Here is a 21,313-nt window from a genome sequence, read left to right as displayed (position 1 = left end):
CTGGTTAAATTTGTGTTGTTTAATAAATCATTATTCCCAGAATGTCCTGCCAGTGCCATCAGATTTATTTTTGTCATAGTCAGTATACACACAGCAAAAGAATCCATAAATCTTTATTCCTTACTGTCTGACATTAAATCTAATTTAATGTCAGACAGTAAGGAATTAAATGTTTCAGTATCTTTTCCTGCATTAGGTCAGTTAGGATTACCAAAATCATTTTGATAATCATTAGGATAGCCAAAATGTATCTGGTAAATGTCACAAAAACAAGTTTTTTTTTTTAATTAAAATCAGAAGCCTATATAGACAAGTTTTAAATGTCATTAAACCATTTTGGAAATCTATGACAATTAATTTGAGGCACAGCTATGAGCCACTAAAACTGAACTGTTTTTAGAACAAACTTGCAAGATCATACAAACCTGGCAGTTACACCGATTCTGTCAGGAGGAATGTGACAAAGGTCCAGCAAACTATTGTGAGAAGCTTGTGGAAGGATACTTAAAGCATTTGACCCAAGTCACATTGTTTAAATGTAATACTACCAAATATTGATTTTGTATGTTAACTTCTGACTTTGAAGAAAGTAAAGAAAAAATACTCTCTCTCATTGTTCTGACATTTTGTAAATATAAATGACTTTTGGTAACAGGGAACATTTGTCTGATTTAATGTCAGACAAAAGAAAAAGTTTGTAAATGTCAGGTTTCAACTGTTCATATAGGTAAGGGTAAAGAAATGCTGTTTTTGTATGCTTGTATGTTGTTTGTGTATGCTGAATGCCACTAGGTATGAATACTGAATATCACCAAGATCAAAGACCAGTTAAAATCTCTGAGTGTTAAGACTTCATGACCACGGCAAATGCTTTTTGAAAGAATCCAATTGACTGTTTCTAAAACAAATTTACTATTTATATGGGGTGTATGATGTACAAGCACAGGTAAGAAGCAGAGACCTTTGTAGTATTCCTCTTGTTCTATATATCGAGAAAGTCCAAAATCCCCCAGTTTCACACAGTCTGGTGTAGCAACAAGTACATTCCTAACAGCAATATCTCTGTAAAATAGAAACAGACATTTTAACAGCAATATCAACAGAAAAACAGCAAATACTATTGTTCAGATAACTGCAGTATGAAAAGGTTTCATCCTCAATCCTCCCTAATTGTCATTGTCATTAACAATTTGTGACCCTCTCTAGAGCACTGAACTCTGAAACTCTTCTGTCTGGCTTGTTATTATTAAAATATAGAATGCTAATGTGATGTGCTTACCGGTGGACCATATTGATTCCCTCCAAATAGGCGAGGGCTTTGCAGATCTGCAGACTGAAGAGGACCAGCATGACACTGGTCAGAGTGCTCTGGTTTTCCTTCAAGTAACTTCCCAGCTACAGATAATGGAAACAGTGCAAGTGATAAACATTTGAGCTTAAATCAAAAGTTGTCTGCCAGCTTTTCATGTAACAGTGCTTGGTTGTGTATTTTATGAACAGGATTACCAAAAAGACTCATTATGTAACTGATAGTATGCTAACATCAGTAAATATGTTTATCTTATTTTTTAAATATATAAAAATGTGTCACTCTATGTGATGAGTGCTCACAGTGGCATCTCAGACATTTCATAATTATCGTACATTTGGCATATATCAGATCAGACAAAATTTTTAAACCAAAAAAGGCCCCACCTCTCCATACTGGTACAGCTCCATAATGATCCACACTGGATGCTCTTCTATTATGCCTATGAGACTCACTATGTGTGGGTGGTTCAGGTTCTTCATGATCACTGCACAAAACAGAAACTGCATAATTAAAATTGCACTATATGTAAACCTTAATTGTGCAAATTTAAGCATTATTGAAATTATGCAGAATTAAGCAGAATGGGGAAGAGGCCAACATACAGTGCCGGTTCTGAAAAGGAATATACAGTAAGAGGGGGCAGAAATCTGAAGGGAGCACATAGTGCATACATTTTTCCTATTCATATTTGCCAAGTAAGTGTTGATTAAATATGCTGATTATGATGTGATCCATATGTGACCGCTAATAGCTGCTCTGAGTGTTCTTGAAGCCCACGTATCATGCAGTGATAAGAGTTCCAGGGTACGGAGCTGTCACTCAAATATCTGCAGGCAAATGAGGCGAAGCCCCGCCAACATGGGAGATTTGTGCCAAAAACCCAACCGTAGGGTGGTAGTAGCCTAGTGGGTAACACACTCGCCTATGAACCAGAAGACCCGGGTTCAAATCCCACTTACTACCATTGTCCCTGAGCAAGACACTTAACCCTAAGTTGCTCCAGGGAGACTGTCCCTGTAAATACTGATTGTAAGTCGCTCTGGATAAGGGCGTCTGATAAATGCTGTAAATGTAAATGTTCTCAGGCAGTGTAAACATAACACAGGGCAGAGCCAGCAGTGCAATTGTAAAAACAAGCAGCGAAAATGAAAAAGAGCAAGATGTAAGCAAAAACGTATGCTGTTAAAATTCCAGCCTTTAATATTAGAAAATTTAGGTTTGAAAAGTTTGGCACAAATCTGATTCCATAACGGTGCTCTTTTTGTCATGTAACTGGATTGCACTTTCTCAGGCCTCTAGCCTAAAATCATTTATACTGAGCTATTTTTCTTGGTCATTTGCTGTTGTGGGGTAAGCTCTGGAAGATTTCAAGCACAAATATTCAAATGGAAATTCATTTGGCAATTGGCAATGCAATATTCAATCTGACCATGTAAATAACTGAATTGCATTCCATTTTGCCATGGGTTTTCTGCACATTTATTCAAATAGCAATTCATTTTGTATATGTAAATTCAAAAACCAAAGTGCTGATGCAATACTTTATTAATTACATTTTTAAATAATTTATAGAACGGCAAATCACTAAATTGATTTTAATTTTCAATCACTGAATTTGCCTTTTTTTTAATCGCTTTGCTATTTTTTTTGCAAACTGTTTTGCATAACAACATTTCCCTTCATTGATCAGGGCCTCACTAGAATGCATTCAACCGAGTGAATGCAATGTTTACAAACATCATTTTGGTAACATCAGCACAGATAGAATTGTGACAATTCTGAGTTGGGAACCACTTGACAGATATTAAAATTAACAGTTATTTACAGGTACTAAAAGAAAAACTTGGTTGAATAGATTCGCATCCGCCTGTCTGCGCATCTGCCTGGGCACTAGGGATGTGTGATATCACTGATTTCCTTTTCTATTCGATACCAAGTAAAATTCAGGTTGTTATCGGTGATACTGATTTGATATTGATATTAAAAAATTAAATGTGTCTGGAAAATCTAAATAATAGAATAGAAAAAGTTCCACTGCAATAAGGTTCTGACGACAGTGAATTAACAGGTTGCCATTTCTTTGTTCTGCCATGAAAAACTCAGATGTTAAACATTGGTTCTGTATGATCCCATGACTGTATGTTTCCCAAGTTCCCTGGAGTGCTAGACTTTGAGAATCACAACTCATTAAATGAACAAATCACTCATTTGAATGGATTCTGGTGGTAACTCCATGAACAAGGAAATGACATAGCCTGCCTTCACTTACAATGTCACTTCCGCTTAATTTGAATTGTTATTCTGTTTTTTATTCAAAATACTTTGAATGATCTAAGGATTTCTTCAGAACTTTTTGTACATTGAATTGCCATTAGCAAAATTTAATGTCAAATTACATAGAATATTGAATTGGCAATTGTATGCTCTGATTGAATACCACATTGCCAGTTGCCAAATGAATTGTTTTTTTAATATTTGTGCTTAAAATCTTCCATAATATACACCCATATCAAACTGTACAAATAAATTGCATGCAAAAAAAGATCACGGTTTATGTACGATGCTCGGATGTGAACAGACTGCGACACTACACGAGAAATATGAACCACATCTGTAGTGATGGTGAACAAAGCGAAAAGCACTGCTGAATCACCATTTTGTGCACAGAAATATAAAAAAAGAGGCAGTTTGCAGGTTTGATATTCTTATGACCAGCTGATTGTGGGTCTTGACCTGGTTGGGAGGAGTGAATTGTTGATCGTCCATCATGTACACTGTACAGTGCACGATGCACAATGTGGGTAATCTATTATTTTTCAACTTCTAAAAGTTTGACCAAAGGTGGCAGGATGTTTGTTTAAGGGGGCATTACCCCCTTTTGCCCCAGCATAGCACCGTCCCCCATCCCCAGAGCATACCAGCTTCACTCATGAACTTCTCCATGACATCTTGTGAACAGTCTTTGCAGGTCTTCACGGCCACATTAATCTTCTTGCCACTCTATTATCACAAATTTAGATTACATTTCTGGTGAGATATACACCATATACACATATACAACATATGTAATTAATATTTTTTTATATTTTAACCTTTTTATAAACTCCTTCATAGACTTCTCCAAAAAAACCTTCACCAAGAATACGGCCCAAGACCACATCATCCCTGTTTACACCAAACTTTGTAGCTGAAACAAAGACAATACTGAATTAAGTCAATGTATTACAAAGCATGACATAAAATCAAGTAGTCTGAGTTGGCTCAAGCTATGGGCACAAGCACGTACCAGGTGGAGGAGGAGATCCTTCCTCAGGTATTTCACAATATATATCAGAACCTAAAAAATGCAATAATTTCTGATTATATCATGAGAATCCTATTATTATGAGAGTTTCATGGGCTTATTTTTGAATATTTATAAAATGTTATGTTTACCTATGCTGAATCGTGATGAATCTGGACGTTTCTGGCTAAAGAGGAATGCAAAGATTCTCCATGAAAATATAAAACATCTGTCCAATACAACTAAGAAGTAACTAAATATTAACAATAAACATTACCTTATGGATTTACTTTTGGGTAGCATTTTATTTAGTACTATATAATACTGGAATGACAATATCTCACAATCTAATCATTCTGACAATTGAAATATTATTCCACCTTTCAAGGTGTCAATGGCAGCTTGATCAGAGACTAACTGCTTCAGCATACAAAAGTCAATGCCATGCAGACAATGATAAAGAAAATATAACAGAGAAAGGAAGAAAGAGGTAAGGTAAAAGACTCTACATCAATGTCTTCATCTACTTTCACAGATCTATTAACTAGTAGTCTGCAATCCTCTCTGCCCCCTCTGTCTGGCACTACACATGACCTGGTTACATACTACAACAATATATTCAACTTCTGTCTTGATCAACTTGCCACCACCAGAACAAGAAAAGTCAGTTTCACCCACTTAAAATTAAAAACCATAAAAGGTGACTTGAAAGATTTTTTTTTTTGCACTTGACTCTATGCATCAAATCGTCAAAATAGGGTCCACTAGTATTGTAGATCTCGAGACCTGTCTCCAGAACAGTTTATGGTCTCGTCGTGTCTTGTTCTCGACGCTATTTGGAATCGGTCTTGACTCGGTCTCGATGGGAAAACAGCACATCCTCATAGAACAGTGTTATCATTTATTAGACGCCTAAATTCAAATGCAACCAGTCAGAAGCATGTGCATGTGCACGATTTTCTATTGCCTGAGGTTTTGCCTACTGCTCAGTTAATAGGTAAATTTTTTTGCTATATCAGTAAACCAGCAATGGCTTGCAAATGATAAATTGACTAATTTGCTAAAAGAAAATATATTTAAGAGTGTCAGTGAACATTTGAGAGCCAAATTCCCATTGTCTTCAAAGCATAGGATCATAACATATAGCTCATTAAGAGTTTAATATGAACATCTTTCTGGTACATCCCATTTCTTTTGCTTGGGAAGGTCAGATAAAATGGTTATAGGAGAGAATTCCTGAGAATATTATTTTCCATCAGGGGTCGTAATTATGACAAATCTGGGAGATTGTAAATGAGAGACATATGGACAATATAATTGAAAAAAAAAAAAATATAAAAAAATATATATATATATATATATATATATATATATTAACAAGTAATGACAACTTTAGAGAAACACCTTTTCTCTCTACAGTAATTCTGAATAATCAGATCAACTGTATCGATTCCAGCCCTAGTCTGTTTTCAGCCTTGGTCTTGTACCCTCAAGTCTATGCAGTGTCTTGGTCTTGATACCCACTGGTCTTGGCAGTGTCTTGGTCTCTGTCTTGACTAAAACACTAGGGACCACTATAAAACCAAATATATAGGAATATGAATCAGCTTACCTGGGTGGTATTTCTGGGAGAGATTTTCGTAGCTCTACACCTGAAATAATTAATATTACTTAAGTTTGTCCCTCAACGTTTTCACTGTTAAAATAACATTTTTCATCTTTTTTCATTTTTTCTATTTTACAAATGGACATTTCACAATGTATATAATTCACAGCTTATTAAACTGAAAGTAAACTTAAACTCAAGGGTCAGTGGTTGTCCTAGCAGGTAAGAAAGCAGACCCATAATCGGAAGGTTGTCGTTTTGAATCCCTAGCCACCTACTGCAATGTATCACAATGACAATCACTTCACTCACAGTTTCACTTTATTGAGGTAGCTGTAATTCACTTACCCCTACTTTGCTTAAGTATCAGTGAGTTGTCCGAATTATTCTCCAAACGGCAATAGCCATCAATAAGGTCCACCATGTTTTCTGCCATGGTTATTGTGGATGTGTTGATGGAAAGAGGCTAAAACAGTGACAATGAATTTTTATTAGTACAGTAGTATAAAAACTGAAGTTAGTGAGAGTAGGTGATGTGAAGACACTGCTAAAAGTGCATGTAGTGTTTTTTTTGTTTGCACCTGTTTGGCTCCCTCGATGTCAATGTGCACCTGTGCCTTGCTGTCACTTTGAGCAGAGCACTGGATGCTCCTTATCTGTTTGAACACAGCCAGACAGATGGGCTGCAGGAAGGGTGGAAGCCATACATTATTAGTTCATTGTGATACCATCAACATAATCTGTACCTAGACTTTTTATGTGGTTACCACCAGTTCATGTAGTGACTATGAGTAATGTGGATTAAAGAGTGTATATTTTCCTTGTGTACTCACCACTGACTCAGGCTGAGTGCGTTGGCCAATTCCTTTAGCCCCAATTACCAAGTCAACTGACAGGCTCCATCCTTGCTGTAAGAAGAAATTGTGTGAGCAATGCTCTCATTAACACCTTCACAAACATAATAATACTGCAAGTAAATCACTAATACATGGATACATGCTACCTGTCCAATCTCTCTGCCTCTAAGCATTTTTCAGTGTGGAGTTAATGCCCCTTTCCTCACAGACTCCAGCACAGACAGAACCCCCACTTTGCATTAAATCTGACGAATACAGGACCCACTGTTAGCTTTACTCAGTTATTGATGTTGCACCACTCTTTTTAACAAGCTGTTCCTCTGCAGTAGGCCATTTTTGGAATAAGACTGTAAGATAACAAAATGTGGAAAAAGTGCTGCACTGTGAATACTTTCCGGATTCACTGTACATTTCAAGCATTTAGCAAACACCCTTATTCTGAGAAACAAACAGTAGTTACAGGGACAGTCCCCCCGGACTGTCTTGTGTCTTAGGCAAGAAAGTACTCTTGTGTCTTGCTCAGGTATGTCATGACGGGGTCATGTTATATGGTTCATAGGCAGGTGTTTTAGACTAATCATAAACTAACCTGAATTTACAATAAGCAATAAAAAAATTAGAACCTCCAACTTATAGAGATGGTTCTAAAACAGCTACATTGAACCAGTCATTGCCACAAATTTGTCACTTCTGTGATACTCACCACAAGCTCACATGGATAAACCTCCTCATGGAAGTTGGCAAACTTGTTAAAGGTCTGAAAGAACTTTATGATGCACTCCTCCTCCTTCAGAGAGGCATACTGCATAAAGGTTTGCTGGATCAGTTTTCTCAGAGGTTTTAGCTGGGGAGACCAACAAAATATACATTTTGAGACAAAATCCTCTTAGTAAAATTCATTGTAGTGAGCTGTTCAGCAAAATATTACCAGCTGAAAATGTCATAATGAGTGTTAGAGTAACATTTGTTGGTCAGTTAGAAGACACTTTTATAACAAAAATAATAATTATTAATATTATTATTACAGAAATTATTATCATAAGGTTGGGGGGCAATACTACAGTATATTGTTTGGTATGGCACAAAAATGGCTTCTATGTATTTCATAACCCGGTTTTGTTAAATTGGCAAATTACATAATGCTATCATTAGCATTTAACACAATAGTCCCCAGTAGACTGTTTACTACACTGAATAATTTAGGACTCAGTCAATTGTGTGCACTGGCAGACCACAGGTGGTGAGAGTTGAAGACTGTATTTCCAGCAGCTCTGAAAGGGTGTGTACTCAGTCCTCTGATATTCTCCCTCTACACCCATGAGTGTGTTGCCACTCACTTCTCCAACACCATCGCAAAGTTTGCTGACAACACATTGGTAATGGGGTTCATCTCTAACAACGATGAATTTATGAATTTATAAATGGAAGAGGTAGAGAACCTTGCATCATTGTGTCAGGAAAACCACCTCCAGCTTAACATAAAAAAACAAGGTGGTGGTGGACTTCTGCAGGAGACGGCAGTGGAACTACAAGCCCCTCAACATCAGCAGGACTCCAGTGGAGAGTATGAGCAGCATCAACTACCTGCGTGTCCACATCTTGCAGGACCTGACATGGTCTGAGCACATCCAGGTTCAGAACAAAAGAGCAAAACAGCACCTGTACCACCTGAGACCACTGAGAAAGTTCAAGGTGTTTCCAGAAATCCTAAAGATTTCAGGTGCGTCTACACGGACGCTGTGGAGGGCACACATTCTGACACAGAACCTCAATTCATGGTTTGGTAACAGCTGTGTCCTCGATTGCAAAGCCCTACAGAGGGTGATCGCTGCAGAGGGGGAATTCTGCTGCAAGTCACCTCTTCCTTCTCTGCAAAGCATTTACTCCAAGAGATGCAGGACCCGAGCCATCAAGGTTATGAATGACAGAATCACACCCAAACAACAGTCTTATTCAATACAAATCAGGGAAAAGACTCTGAAGCATCATGGCCAGAACAATGAGATTTTTTATCCTCAGGCCATAAGGATGCTGATTCTTCTTTTATTCTATTTTATTTTACCATTTATTGAATAACTATTAATTTTACAAGTAATGTCACAAATACAATCTTAAAATTTAAAAGTCCCATTTCACATTCTCCAAAAAACTTTTTGAAAAGTGTCATCATGAACTGATTTCCCAGTCAATATCCTCTCTGGCAATATTTGTTGCCATATTTGTGTTCTCCAGTCAAATACCAAAATATAAATTGACAGTAAAAGGTATTAAAATCAAGAACTAACCTTTGTGCCATTAATCAGTTCTTTGGGAAAGAAAAGTTCCAAACCTACTTCCTTCCTTCATAAATGGAAGAACAGAAATATTACAGTAAACATGTAATTTTTTGTAAGAACAGACGTTATCAATGACGAAGAAAGACTTACTCTAACAATTCAAAATTGGACTTTTTCTCAAGACCCTTTGCATTCATATCTTTGTAGAACCTCCTGAAAAATAACCAAACAAAACAATATTTGGACTTCTTTGAGAATTTTCTTTAATACCCTGCATGTTTGGGGTAGAACTGTGTGTATGTGTGCATGTGTGTATTAATATTCCAATGTTTATATATTGTCAATTGTGACAATCAGTGACATTTTAGTATGCATGCATACATTATAGTTTTTTTTTGCTCTTAATTCACATATTTATAACCACTGTCTTAAATAGGGTTGAAGTTTTATATTAATTTCAAATAATCAGAATGCTATTTTAATATAACAGAGCAAACTAAAATATGTCCAATTAAAAAGTCACCCACTCAGATAGCCAATTCCACCCTATTACATTCAACTACTTCAGGTTATGTAATTATTCTGATAGAATGCTAAACAAAACAGGAACGACACTTTATATGTCATTACATATATGTACTAATCAGGTGAATTTTGTGGCAATGCAAGGAAGTTTGCTGAAATGGGTTTATTTCATTTACCCTCACCTGATCTCCAGACATCCCAGCTGTAGAGCCATGCCATCACTGACTTTGCTGGCATGATACTGCATGTAGTCACTACGCACCTACAGAAGATGAAAATATTAAAAAATATTTCAAGTTTCTTCTGCAATTAGATGAACTGAGGTCTGATTTAGATTTAAATACTGACCTGGTGATATAGATACAACAGTGAAGTTCTGTCTTCTTTGAACTTTTCCAAATAATTGTCAGGGATGTAACGAATTCTTAGGTCGTATCTGAGATAAGAAGAAGCAAAAATTATCAATATTATCAGACATATTATCAATATAAATAAAAAAAAATCTCATCCTCCTCACCTCCATTCAGCTTCTGCATGAAGCCGTTCATATCGCTGCTCCACCTCTCCCACTGTCAGGTCAGGATGGAGCCAGTGAAGCTCATCAGATTTCAGGTGCTTGAGTCTGAGCCCATAGCAGGCTGCATATTGAACATTGGGACCCAGGCGCCCACTCAGCAAGATGGACTTGATGATGGCCTGATTAATCAGAAGTTTGAATTTCACATTATGCTTTGACATAATGCTTCCTCAAGCTCAAGCAAATTTATTTTCTGTGTAGGATTCTGAGGGAAAAATTCTTTTAATCTGTTTTGAAATAAAGTGAAATGATTGCCATTGTGATACACAGCACAGCACACGGTACACACAACGAAATGTGTCCTCTGCTTTTAACCCATCACCCTTAGAGAGCAGTGGGAAGTCATGACAGGCGCCCGGGGAGCAGTGTGTGGGGACGGTGCTTTGCGCAGTGGCACCTTGGCGGCTCGGGATTCGAAACTGGCAACCGCTTACGGGGCCGCTTCCTTAACCGCTAGGCCACCACTGCCCCTGGGTCGACTACTAGAAAAGCAGCTATGCTTACCACTATACCACCAAGGCTGTAACACAAATTGTGGAATAATGTCATGCACTGTGAATACGTTCTGGATGCACTGTAAGTCAAGTACAACGTTATAACCACCCACACAATATTGTGTAGCCATTATGTTCATCAAGAGTCAATCAATAGCACCCATGACACTGCCTTTCCTTGGACCACTAACCAGTGAATAATGCAAACACCCCAGAAGAACTATTTTTTTTGTAGCTGCTCAGACTTTATAATCTAACATAACAATTTCGTCATTGTCAGAACCATTCAGTATTTGCTGCCTTATGTATATTGAATTACACACATTTTTCATTTTTAGCACAATAAAAGTGAGAAAGCTTACCCGCATCTGCCATGAGCTGTCACATTTGACCAGTTTGAAATTCTTTCCAATGTTGCTTCCTCCACAGAAGCACACCTTGAGAATCTTGACTGGCCCCCCATCTCCAGTAAAATCTACTTCAGGGACTTTCTCAGTGAAATCAGAGTTCAGCTGTTTCCACAAAAGGGTGCTTTTGTCGCCTGACATCTCCACTCAGCGTTCTCCACTCAGCAATGACACCTTCACAACTTCATCGTACTAGAACAAGCAAGAGATTTATCACATTTTAAATCACCACATGGTGGCTTAATCACAGGCAATCATCTTTTCAGAAGGGACTTATAGTTTACACCAATTTAAATGATGGAGTTTTTATACAACATACATATTCAATAATTTAAAAACACTTTAGTACATATGGTGTTTATTATATATGGTGTTTAAGTTTTTTTGTTATATTGCAGCCATTTGCTAAAATCATTTGATAAAATAATTTTTTTAATTAATGTACACACAGCAGTCCATATTGACAGAATAAACACAGAAATGTTGAAATTTTTGCAGATTTATTAACAAAGAAAAACTGAAATATCACATGGTTCTAAGTATTGAGCAAAGGCTCAGTATTTAGTAGAAGCCCCCTTTTGATCTAATACAGCCATGAGTCATCAGACCAGAGTGTTATGTGACTTTGTTTGCCTGGCAGCATGAACGCGGAACCGGGTGACGTGTTTCCAATTTAATCAGCGTTCTGATTGCCGGCCGGTGCTCAGTCATTGTGTGTCAATGTGGCAACGACTTCACTCACCTCAACTCTCCTCATCTCATCTTCAGTAAACCCGATCCTTTCTCCTGCCTTCCTCAACCCTGATCCCCTGTTTGTTCTGTTATGCAGGCATCAACCTCTGTGAGAGTTCACAGTGTATGCTGAATCTTTCATCGCGTCACACCACAGCCCCGTGACACAGAGAATCATATTTCTAACCATCCTGGAGTCTTACAGGTGTTTTTTTAGCAAACTCCATGCAGGCTTTCATGTGTTTTGCATTGAGGAGAGGCTTCCGTCAGGCCTGCCATAAAACCCTGACTGGTGGAGGGCTGCAGTGATGGTTGATTTTCTAAAACTTTCTCCCATCTCCAAACAGCATCCCTGGAGCTCAGCAACAGTGATCTTTGGGTTATTCTTTACCTCTCTCATCAAGGCTCATCTCTCCCGATAGCTCAGGTTGGCCAGACAGCCAGCTCTAGGAAGGGTTCTGGTCATCCCAAACATCTTCCATTACGGAGGCCACTGTGCTCTCAAGAACCTTAAAAAAAGCTCTAGGAAGGGTTCTGGTTGTCCCAAACATCTTCCATTGTGGAGGCCATTGTGCTCTCAAGAACCTTAAATAATAATAATAAAAAAAGCTCTAGGAAAGGTTCTGATCCTCCAAAACATTTTCCATTATGGAGGCTACTGTGCTCTTAAAAAAAAAAAGGATAAGGTTTCCGGTTGAGGAAGTGGGAAGCTTGTCAAGGTGCCACTGAGGTGCCACTGAGCAAGGCACCATCCCCACACACTGCTCCCCAAGTGTCTGTCATGGCTGCCCACTGCTTTCCAAGGGTGATGAGTTTAAAGCAGAGGACACATTTTGCTGTGTGCACTGTGTCTGCTGTGTTTAACAATGCCAATCACTTTCACTTTCACTCTTCACTTTCAGGTGCAGCAGAAATCTTTTGTATCCTTGGCCAGATCTGTGCGATGCCACAATTCTGTCTCTGAGCCCTTCAGGCAGTTCCTTTGGCCTCATGAATCACATATTCACTGACATGCATTGTGAGCTGTAAGGTGTGTGGCTTTCCTTATCAAGTCCAATCAGTAAAATCAAACACAGCTGGACTCAAATGACGGTGTAGAACCATCTCAAAGATGATCTGAAGAAATGGACAGAACCTGAGTTAAATATATGAGTGTCACAGAAAAAGGGTCTGAATACTATGTTTTCTATCAATATGGGATGCTGTGTGTACATTAATGAGGAAAAAATGAAATGATTTTGGCAAATGGCTGCAATATAACAGAGTGAAAACTTTACATGCAGCCAGATTATTATTGTGTTGAATGTTCTTGTTCTTGTGATTCCTAAAATTCCCAATCCATGTCCTCTTGTCACGACTACGGACTTACGGGGGAAGGAAGCGCAGAGGTCTGACATGCTGGGAAGGGTTTTATTATTATTAAATAAACAAACAAGCACAAATAAAGACTGGCGCGGTGGCCGAAAACGATTTAACTTAAATGAAGAACTTAAACAAACCCGCAGGCGTGTGGCGATTGCCAGAACTGAAAATACTAACACACGGTTACAATGTCAAGTTCACGAAAATGCCGGAGACCTAGAAGGGGCGGAAACATCCGGCATTTATGGGGCGTCAGGATTGGAGTCAGGTGTGGAGCCCAGCTGCAGGCAATTCTGACACCTCTCATGTTAGACTGGGTCTTCTTCCAGATCTCGGCAAAGTGGTAACACCTTTCAATAAATTTTACTCATATACAACTGTTTGAATTGAAATGCAAAATATGATTAAAAGCAAAAAACAAATTAATGTTTGCTCAAAGCTAATTAATGTGTTACACCTTCATTCCATCCTCACATTCTTCCATGATTATATGAACAGAAAATTGCTTTCAATAACCACATAGTCAGCTCTGAAGACAAGCTTCAAACCATGGTTCAAGATAGCGCCATGTAAGGCAGCCTCTGTACCCAAACTCAATTACTTTATTTAAAGAAGAGCTGCTAACCACCAGGCAAGTCTCTCTATTTCTCAACTTGGCGAGCCTCTGTTCCCTACCCAACAAATTGGACAAACAGATTCTTCTGATGCATCATCTCTGCCGGGATTCCATCTCCATATCAGGGAAAAGTGCTGTAATCTGTTTCTACATTAACAAAGGCTGGTGTACAGATGTCACAATGTTAAACAGACCCTGCAGAAAAAAACTGGAATTTTATTCACCACAGGATTTTTCTTCCTTTGTCTTTTTTAATTTGTCCCACTTAAAAAGATGAGAGAGGTCGGTAATATTCATCATAGGTACAAATGTGAGAGACCAAATGTAAATTTCCTGTAGGTCTTCATCAGGTTTGCACACTTTTAATTTCCATGATTTTACTCATTTTTATTTACAGCATTTATCAGACGCCCTTTTCCAGAGCAACTTACAATCAGTAGTGACAGGGACAGTGCCCCCCTGGAGCAACTAAGGGTTAAGTGTCTTGCTCAGGGACACAATGGTAGTAAGTGGGATTTGAACCTGGGTCTTCTGGTTCATAGGCGAGTGTGTTACCCACTAGGCTATTACCACCCTTACACACTGTAGCTGGTATTTTGGCCCAATGCCTGAATTTGCAGCAACGTTAGGAAAAGTTGTGACAGAGTTGCTGTAAAACTGCTGAAATAAGTGAGACTCCGCCTGGGAGATTTGGCTTGGCTGGTGGCGCACATCTGCAACTCTCCCTGAGTGCTTTGCAGTAGAAAAATGTTTTTCAATTGATAACTTTCATTTGTGTTACAAAGTAGAATAACGGATGTGCAAGAGTTATGATGGCATCAGCAAGTTTGACGAGCAGTGGTCATCTAGTAATAATAGTTCCTGAGATTCGGATGTGAGAGTGTGTTTTTTTCCGTGGAGCCTGGCAGGAACTGGCCCTGTCATCGAGTTTGAGTTCAGATGTTGTAGCTAGACCATCCATGTTCTGCAACATGCATTTTGCCATTAAACGCTAAGCTGAACAGCATTCCTTTCGTGTGGTCCATTTCCATGCTGACACAGCAGCGTCATTACCCCCTTACAACCACCCGCTAAACCCAGTGAATATTGACATAGCTGCAGCAGCCATTATAAGGAAAAGGTACATGCAAAAATTGCTTACCTCTACTTTTGGTGGAAACTTGGAAACTGTTGTGCACAATCCTTGACAAAACTTTCTGAGGGTAAATGAGCAGTATTCCTGTCCCACATGTATGCATGTTCAGTAATCACGTTTGAGTTACACAAAATGTAGAAATTGCTGCGATAGGTCAAAATTGCTAAAAAGTCGAGGTGATTCGAAAAAAAGTGGAAAATGCAAATAATTTGTGCCGATTGGCTGAAGTTTTGCGTTAATTGTTGCGATTGCAACATTGCAAATTCCTGGAGGGACTGATAATATTTCCACCGCCATGCTTCACAGTGGGTATGGTTTTCTTTGGATACAAGTCTGCATTTTCTGCTCCGTTATACAAATTAATTCTTTAGAAATCATACAATGTGATTTCATGAATGGTTTTTACACTGTGTCTCTCAAGGTTGAATCCTTGAAAACTGTGCCTATATACAGTGCTGCACAAAATAGTGTGGGGCTTGTCCACTAGTGTGAGATAAGGCACCTTTAAATATAAAGAATGAATATCTTTTGAAGACATACTGTGTGAAGCATAATTTGTAAAAAAAACAGTCAGTGTGATACGTTAGCTCAAACTTCTGCAACAGGGCCACAATTCATTTCATTAATGTGTGACTACTTCATTCAAAGTGAATGACAGATGAGTGCCAAGCCAGTGAGGCTGGGATAACTCATATATAGGTCGCAACATAAAAAAAATATTTAAATCAATTTATTTCTTCAATAATATTAATTTTCAATAATATTCAATAATAACTGTCACTGTGCTTGAACTGAAATAATATTACAGATATTGAGCAATTCCTCTTTAAAGATATGTTCACATACTCTATCCACTTACTAGTGTGTGTGTATATGTGTGTTTTGGATGCCTGAGGCTCTAAATTCCTCACCGTAGATGCCACAGATAACAAGCTTCATCTATGCAAGAAGAAAACAGCACACAATAGATACACAACCTTCAGAATGTAACCCTTTAATTCAGTCAAAATTAGTTTACTAATTTTATTATTTAACTCTATACTCTTGTTTGGAAGAAACCTAACTAAACTAAGTAAACCTAGTACTTTGAGGTGGGTACTTTGTGTTAGGTCTATAGGTTCATTGTTGAATACTGTGTGCTCTGGGTATTTTGAAATAAAGTGGTTCATTAACTGGATCATTAACCAAATGAAACTGGCAGTAATTGTTGTCACCTAGCTAAACTACAGAAAGAAATCTCCCTGGTCAGCTCCCTACTTGCTCAATGTCTGTTTTTACATCAGCTGAAATTTAAATCTTTACATTAATATCTGACCTGAAACAACCCTGATTTAGTTGTTTATCCAGCTCAATCCTCTAGATGTTATTTCCATGTTTCCATGTGTTATTATGACGACATTCAAGGAAAGTTTCTTAGAAATCACATTCCAGTAATATCTGACCTACAGAGGTCATCATGGCTCACAGGTAAATGCTAGAACGAAAAGAAAAAAAGCTGGAGCTGGGAGCTACATACAGCTTGTGAAATAAGTATTGAACAAGTCACCAATTTTTTTGATCAATATTTCTAAAAGTGCTATTGTCATTAAATTCTCACCAGATGTCAGTAATAACCCAGTAACACATGAATGATAACTGAAAACAATTTTATGTGTCATAAAATAAAATGACACCGGGGAATACTAACATGCTAAATACTAAATTCAACAACTGTTTTTCTTAACCACTGTATAGTCCATATCTCTTCAGTTCCCTTCATACTATGCGTGTGGAAATGCTCATTGTATTGTCCAAATATTCAAAAATATTTTCCAAGCACATTTCTTCCACAAGGATGATGGTTCCCCATTCTGCACCCCAGAGAACAGTAAGACCCTCCAGCAAATCATAAAGACAGTCCAGTGTTGGGACCAAACTCTGTAGGAGATCCGTCACACCCGATGCAGTGAAGAACATCATCAGAGATGAGACACACACTGCACACACACTCTTCTCACTGCTGCCATCTGGCAAGCGCTACAGGACTCTTCACACACACATCCCAGTTCAGGAACATTTTCTAGCCCACTGCCATCAAACTGCTGAATTCCAGCACATACTCAACTCCAAAGTAACATCAGGACTCGACTTCTTCACAAGCACACAAACACACATATACATGTTGCTACCCTGGACTTGTACACACACACACTTGTTATTATTTAACGCTGTGGTAAAAATTGTCATGTGTTTTTATTACTGTCCTACCTCATTCTATGTGTCTTTGGAGTACAATAACTGTTTAAGTGCAATTTGACTCTTTGTATCAATGTACAATGTAAAACTTGTACCCTAGTTTCAATGTTTATCTGCTGGTTTACTCCAAACATTATCTTGCTGTACTTGTATAGTGACAATAAAGACATCTATATAGCTATCCTTCCAGTTTTCATTCACACATCAAGAAGCTACTCACTGCATCAGTCTGGATTATTCAATGAGAGGCTCTTGACTATTTTGCTTTGTTAAATCCAGGTGATGACATTTATTTAGACACACAGTGTATTTGATTCAATTCTTATTTTACCCACTGTATGATAGAACTTTAATATTGATTAAGCATAGAATTTAAATGTAAAGATTATTGTAAATTAAATGACAAGCAATGCCACTATTCACCGTGTTCAAGCAGACCAGTTTATATATCTGGTTTTAATGCTGGGATCAAAAGTGACCCTTAGCATCTATAGTAAAATGCACCAGAATCTTTCAGTTCACTTTCTAAATTAAAAAAAGGATTTTGTATTTCATTTTGTGCTTAATTTTTGACATAAGGACAGACTAGTTCCTTTGGTTTAATCAGCTTCAAACATTACTTATAAATCTAAATTACATTAAATACATTTAAACATCTCCACAGTCTAATAATTATCTAACACATTTTTGTTTAACTTTGCAAATTTTGATGAAACAAATATGTAATACAGAGGTTCATCTGGAATAAGTGAGCACATGAGGCTATTATTACACAGCAGTTATAATAACAAGTGTGAGGAACACTTCTGCTGCTGGATGGAAGGTCGTGCTCGCACTTGTGTTGTTATGGAAACAGCAGGTCTGCAGGAGATCTGATTACCCATGAGAGAAGCAGAACGCGTTTTGACACATGTTCGAGTCCCACACCAGATCAGCCCAAGGCCAAAAAAACTAAGGCGACTGATTACTGAAAAAAATACAGTTTGAGAAACTTGCTTGTGAAAGAGCAATGGGGGACATGATCCAGGGGACTAGTAGTGTGCGAGTGTTACTGTGTGTGGGTGGGTAAGACAACCCACCAGAAGACCACAAAGTCACAGGTTCAAACCCCACTTAATACCATTGTGTGGCACTTAACCCCGAGTTGCTCCGTCTGCTAACTGCCATAAATGTGTGTGTTTGTGCGTGTGGCGGCCCGGCGCAGGTATGCAAGAGCCGCTTCACCTGCGCCGACATGCCTGAGCCCGGAGCCCACGGGCGGAACAGTCACGCGGAACAGTCTGCATAGCTGTGCTTTAAATAATCATCACTGTTACAACTGAAAACGTACAACGCGAGGGAAAAATGATTATTAATGGTGCGCGTAACAGACTACTGTGACTACAGACGAAAATACGCCCCTTTAGCAAACAAAAACTAGGTGTCGATCTTATTAATAATTTACAGTTCGGAAAAAAAAAAACTCAAAACAACTGAAATAAAGAGCAGACGTCAAATAGACTCACCTGCTGCTGAGACGTCAGCCGAATTTGAGCCTTTGTCACGTTTTCCTCTGAAGTCGTCCAGCAGTTGTCTGAGACTCCTACATGGTCCAAGGTGGAAGAAGGTGGTGGACCACTCCCTGCCTGCGCTGCCCTTCGTACTTCCTTGTTTTGGGAACGCAGAGGAGGGAATTAAAGTCGGGGCTGGCGATCAGTGGGAGAAACGTCAGAACACCATTAGTCACAAGTAGTCCGGAGTTTTATGGTTACTAAAATGGTTACTAAAATTTCCACCTTGGGGAACAAAACACCATTGCCAACTTAAATCGTTGACCAGTTAGTCAAAGTGAACTTTATTGTCTTCTCAGCTAAATACAAATATGAAGACAGGTGAAAATGCAAGATGCAATTGGAAAAAAATGTTAGCTGCCATTAAAAGTTGACAAAAGGCAAGAAATGGGATGCAGTCCATAACCAGCTTCAACTAGTTATCAACATTATTTTGGGGTTGTTTTTTTTTTCTTTCTGCAGAGCAGGTAAGAATTAACTGACATGAATTGTACTTTCACCAATAACAGTATCAGTGAAAACCCATTTAGTACATTTTTGTAAATAATGATAAACAAAATTAATGCAAATAAAAAACGAATAATGGTAATCCAAATAATTTATTAGCCAATTCATTTACTAATAGGAACTGGTGTTTGTTATCAGAATAAGACCAGTGTATACTTTTTTTTACAGGCTACTGAGATGTTTCAGGTTTGATTCACTGCACAAAATTTACCCGCAGATGGCGCCAGTAGTACATGAATGTCTTTTTCTCAGCCTGTAATGCATCTTTGTGCGTTACACAAAGGCCCGTGTTTTTCAGTGTCACAGTATTAAATAAGGTACAAAATGTACAAATTTCAGGAGCATTTGTGCATTTTTTGCAGTGAATTGTATGACAACAGAAGGGTAAGTATACAGTATACAGGGAGAAGAAATACAGTTCTAATTTCACATTAAAAGTGAGCAGAAGGCCTAATCTTAGAATTGCATAAAAATATTGAAACACATAAAGAATTTGCAAACAAAAAATGTAAATAAAAAAAAGTTTTAATGTTTGTTCTTAGGATTTTAAAGGCAATATGTAAAATGAATAACTATAATCTCAACAACCTACTAGGTTGTAATCACTTCTCGTAAAGCCTCCTTTACAATAAAAAGAATTTATCCTCCAAGTTACACCTGGATCAGCAGTCCAGACCATATTTCCAGACCAACAGTCACCTTGGAGTGTAGTCTTAACCAGTTAAGGCCATCTGTTCTCAAAAACCAAAATAAGCAAAATAGGACTTCAGAGTGGTTATTTATTTTAAATGTGTTGCCTTCTTTCCAATGTAGTTTAAAATACAACGTAATTAACAACATGCTAGCTTTTGCAAAAACAGAAATCTCAGAAAATCCTTTTATTGGTGTCTACATAGTGGCCATTATACTTCTGACCACAGGACAGCTGTAGTGTCTTTGGATGCCAGAATACCACAAAATGTGTGTTAAGTCCTATTTTATCATTACTTCTATTGAACAGTACTCAATTTATGCCACTTTAATGGACAAAGACAAATTGTGTTAAAGGCAGCGTACTGTCAGTTAACTTACTGTCAACGAACAATGAACAGAGATCTATACCTTACCTAAAGATGCATTGTCATAGCAGCTTAATTAAGATATTTTGTCATAAACATTTTGATGGCTTTTCAAGCAGTATGATGCAACTGCAAGTCCACATTAACAGGTACATGAGCACCCAAATGGTGGTATGTGACTTTGCCATTGCATTTATACAATGATTTAGTGAAAATTTTAATATATCAACATATATACTCTACATTTATTAGCGGTACAATTGATCAACATTTACATTAGCGGTACAATTGATGACATTTTAGAGAAACAGCAGACCATGATGGAGCATATGCAGCCCCTGATGGAACAGTCGCAGCCCATGATAGAGCTGATGCTGCTCACAATGAATATTGTTTCAATAGCCCCTCTTCCAGCTGCTTTTGAAGGGCTCAGTTTCCTTAAGCACATTGGCAGTGGTCCTTTTTGGAGATGGTTTCAAGATAAGAGAACCTTGATAAACAAGTGGTAGTGGTCTAGTGGGTAATACAGTGGCCTATGAACCAGAAGACGCATGTTCAAATCCCACTTACTACCATCGTATCCCTGAGCAAGACACTTAACCCTGGGTGTCTCCAGGGGGGGACTGTCCCTGTAACTACTGATGGTAAGTCGCTGGATAAGGGCGTCTGATAAATGCTGTAAATGTAAAATGTAAATGTAATGTAAACAATGGACACCGAAGGATTGAACAAAGTTTATTTTTGGTGACAGAAAAAGGTTTAAACAATCTACCATACCTAT

At 38.1% G+C, this 21,313-nt stretch overlaps 1 protein-coding gene across 2 annotated transcripts in view; it reads right to left on the bottom strand.

Annotated features, from left to right (window-relative positions):
- ptk2bb (protein tyrosine kinase 2 beta, b) overlaps positions 1-19,061 on the bottom strand; it is a 34,753-nt gene extending 15,692 nt beyond the window's left edge. For both annotated transcript variants that reach the window (XR_003742367.1, XM_028953403.1), the window contains exons 1-19: positions 18,923-19,061; positions 11,293-11,529; positions 10,377-10,555; positions 10,208-10,295; positions 10,042-10,121; positions 9,485-9,547; positions 9,344-9,398; positions 7,762-7,902; positions 7,035-7,109; positions 6,783-6,884; positions 6,550-6,667; positions 6,208-6,247; positions 4,748-4,782; positions 4,599-4,649; positions 4,405-4,499; positions 4,231-4,312; positions 1,696-1,796; positions 1,280-1,395; positions 962-1,062 (exon numbers count right to left, since the gene is read on the bottom strand). Coding sequence is in view for 1 of the 2 variants with exons in the window: in XM_028953403.1 (XP_028809236.1) it covers positions 962-1,062; positions 1,280-1,395; positions 1,696-1,796; positions 4,231-4,312; positions 4,405-4,499; positions 4,599-4,649; positions 4,748-4,782; positions 6,208-6,247; positions 6,550-6,667; positions 6,783-6,884; positions 7,035-7,109; positions 7,762-7,902; positions 9,344-9,398; positions 9,485-9,547; positions 10,042-10,121; positions 10,208-10,295; positions 10,377-10,555; positions 11,293-11,478 (1,708 nt within the window). In the remaining variant the exon portion in view is untranslated. The remainder of the gene's footprint in view (positions 1-961; positions 1,063-1,279; positions 1,396-1,695; positions 1,797-4,230; positions 4,313-4,404; positions 4,500-4,598; positions 4,650-4,747; positions 4,783-6,207; positions 6,248-6,549; positions 6,668-6,782; positions 6,885-7,034; positions 7,110-7,761; positions 7,903-9,343; positions 9,399-9,484; positions 9,548-10,041; positions 10,122-10,207; positions 10,296-10,376; positions 10,556-11,292; positions 11,530-18,922) is intronic.
- Between the last annotated feature and the right edge of the window lie 2,252 nt (positions 19,062-21,313).

Source organism: Denticeps clupeoides, chromosome 14 (genome assembly GCF_900700375.1).
Source record: "Denticeps clupeoides chromosome 14, fDenClu1.1, whole genome shotgun sequence".
Taxonomy (NCBI): Eukaryota; Metazoa; Chordata; class Actinopteri; order Clupeiformes; family Denticipitidae; genus Denticeps; species Denticeps clupeoides.
This window is presented reverse-complemented; position numbering and strand designations above follow the sequence as displayed.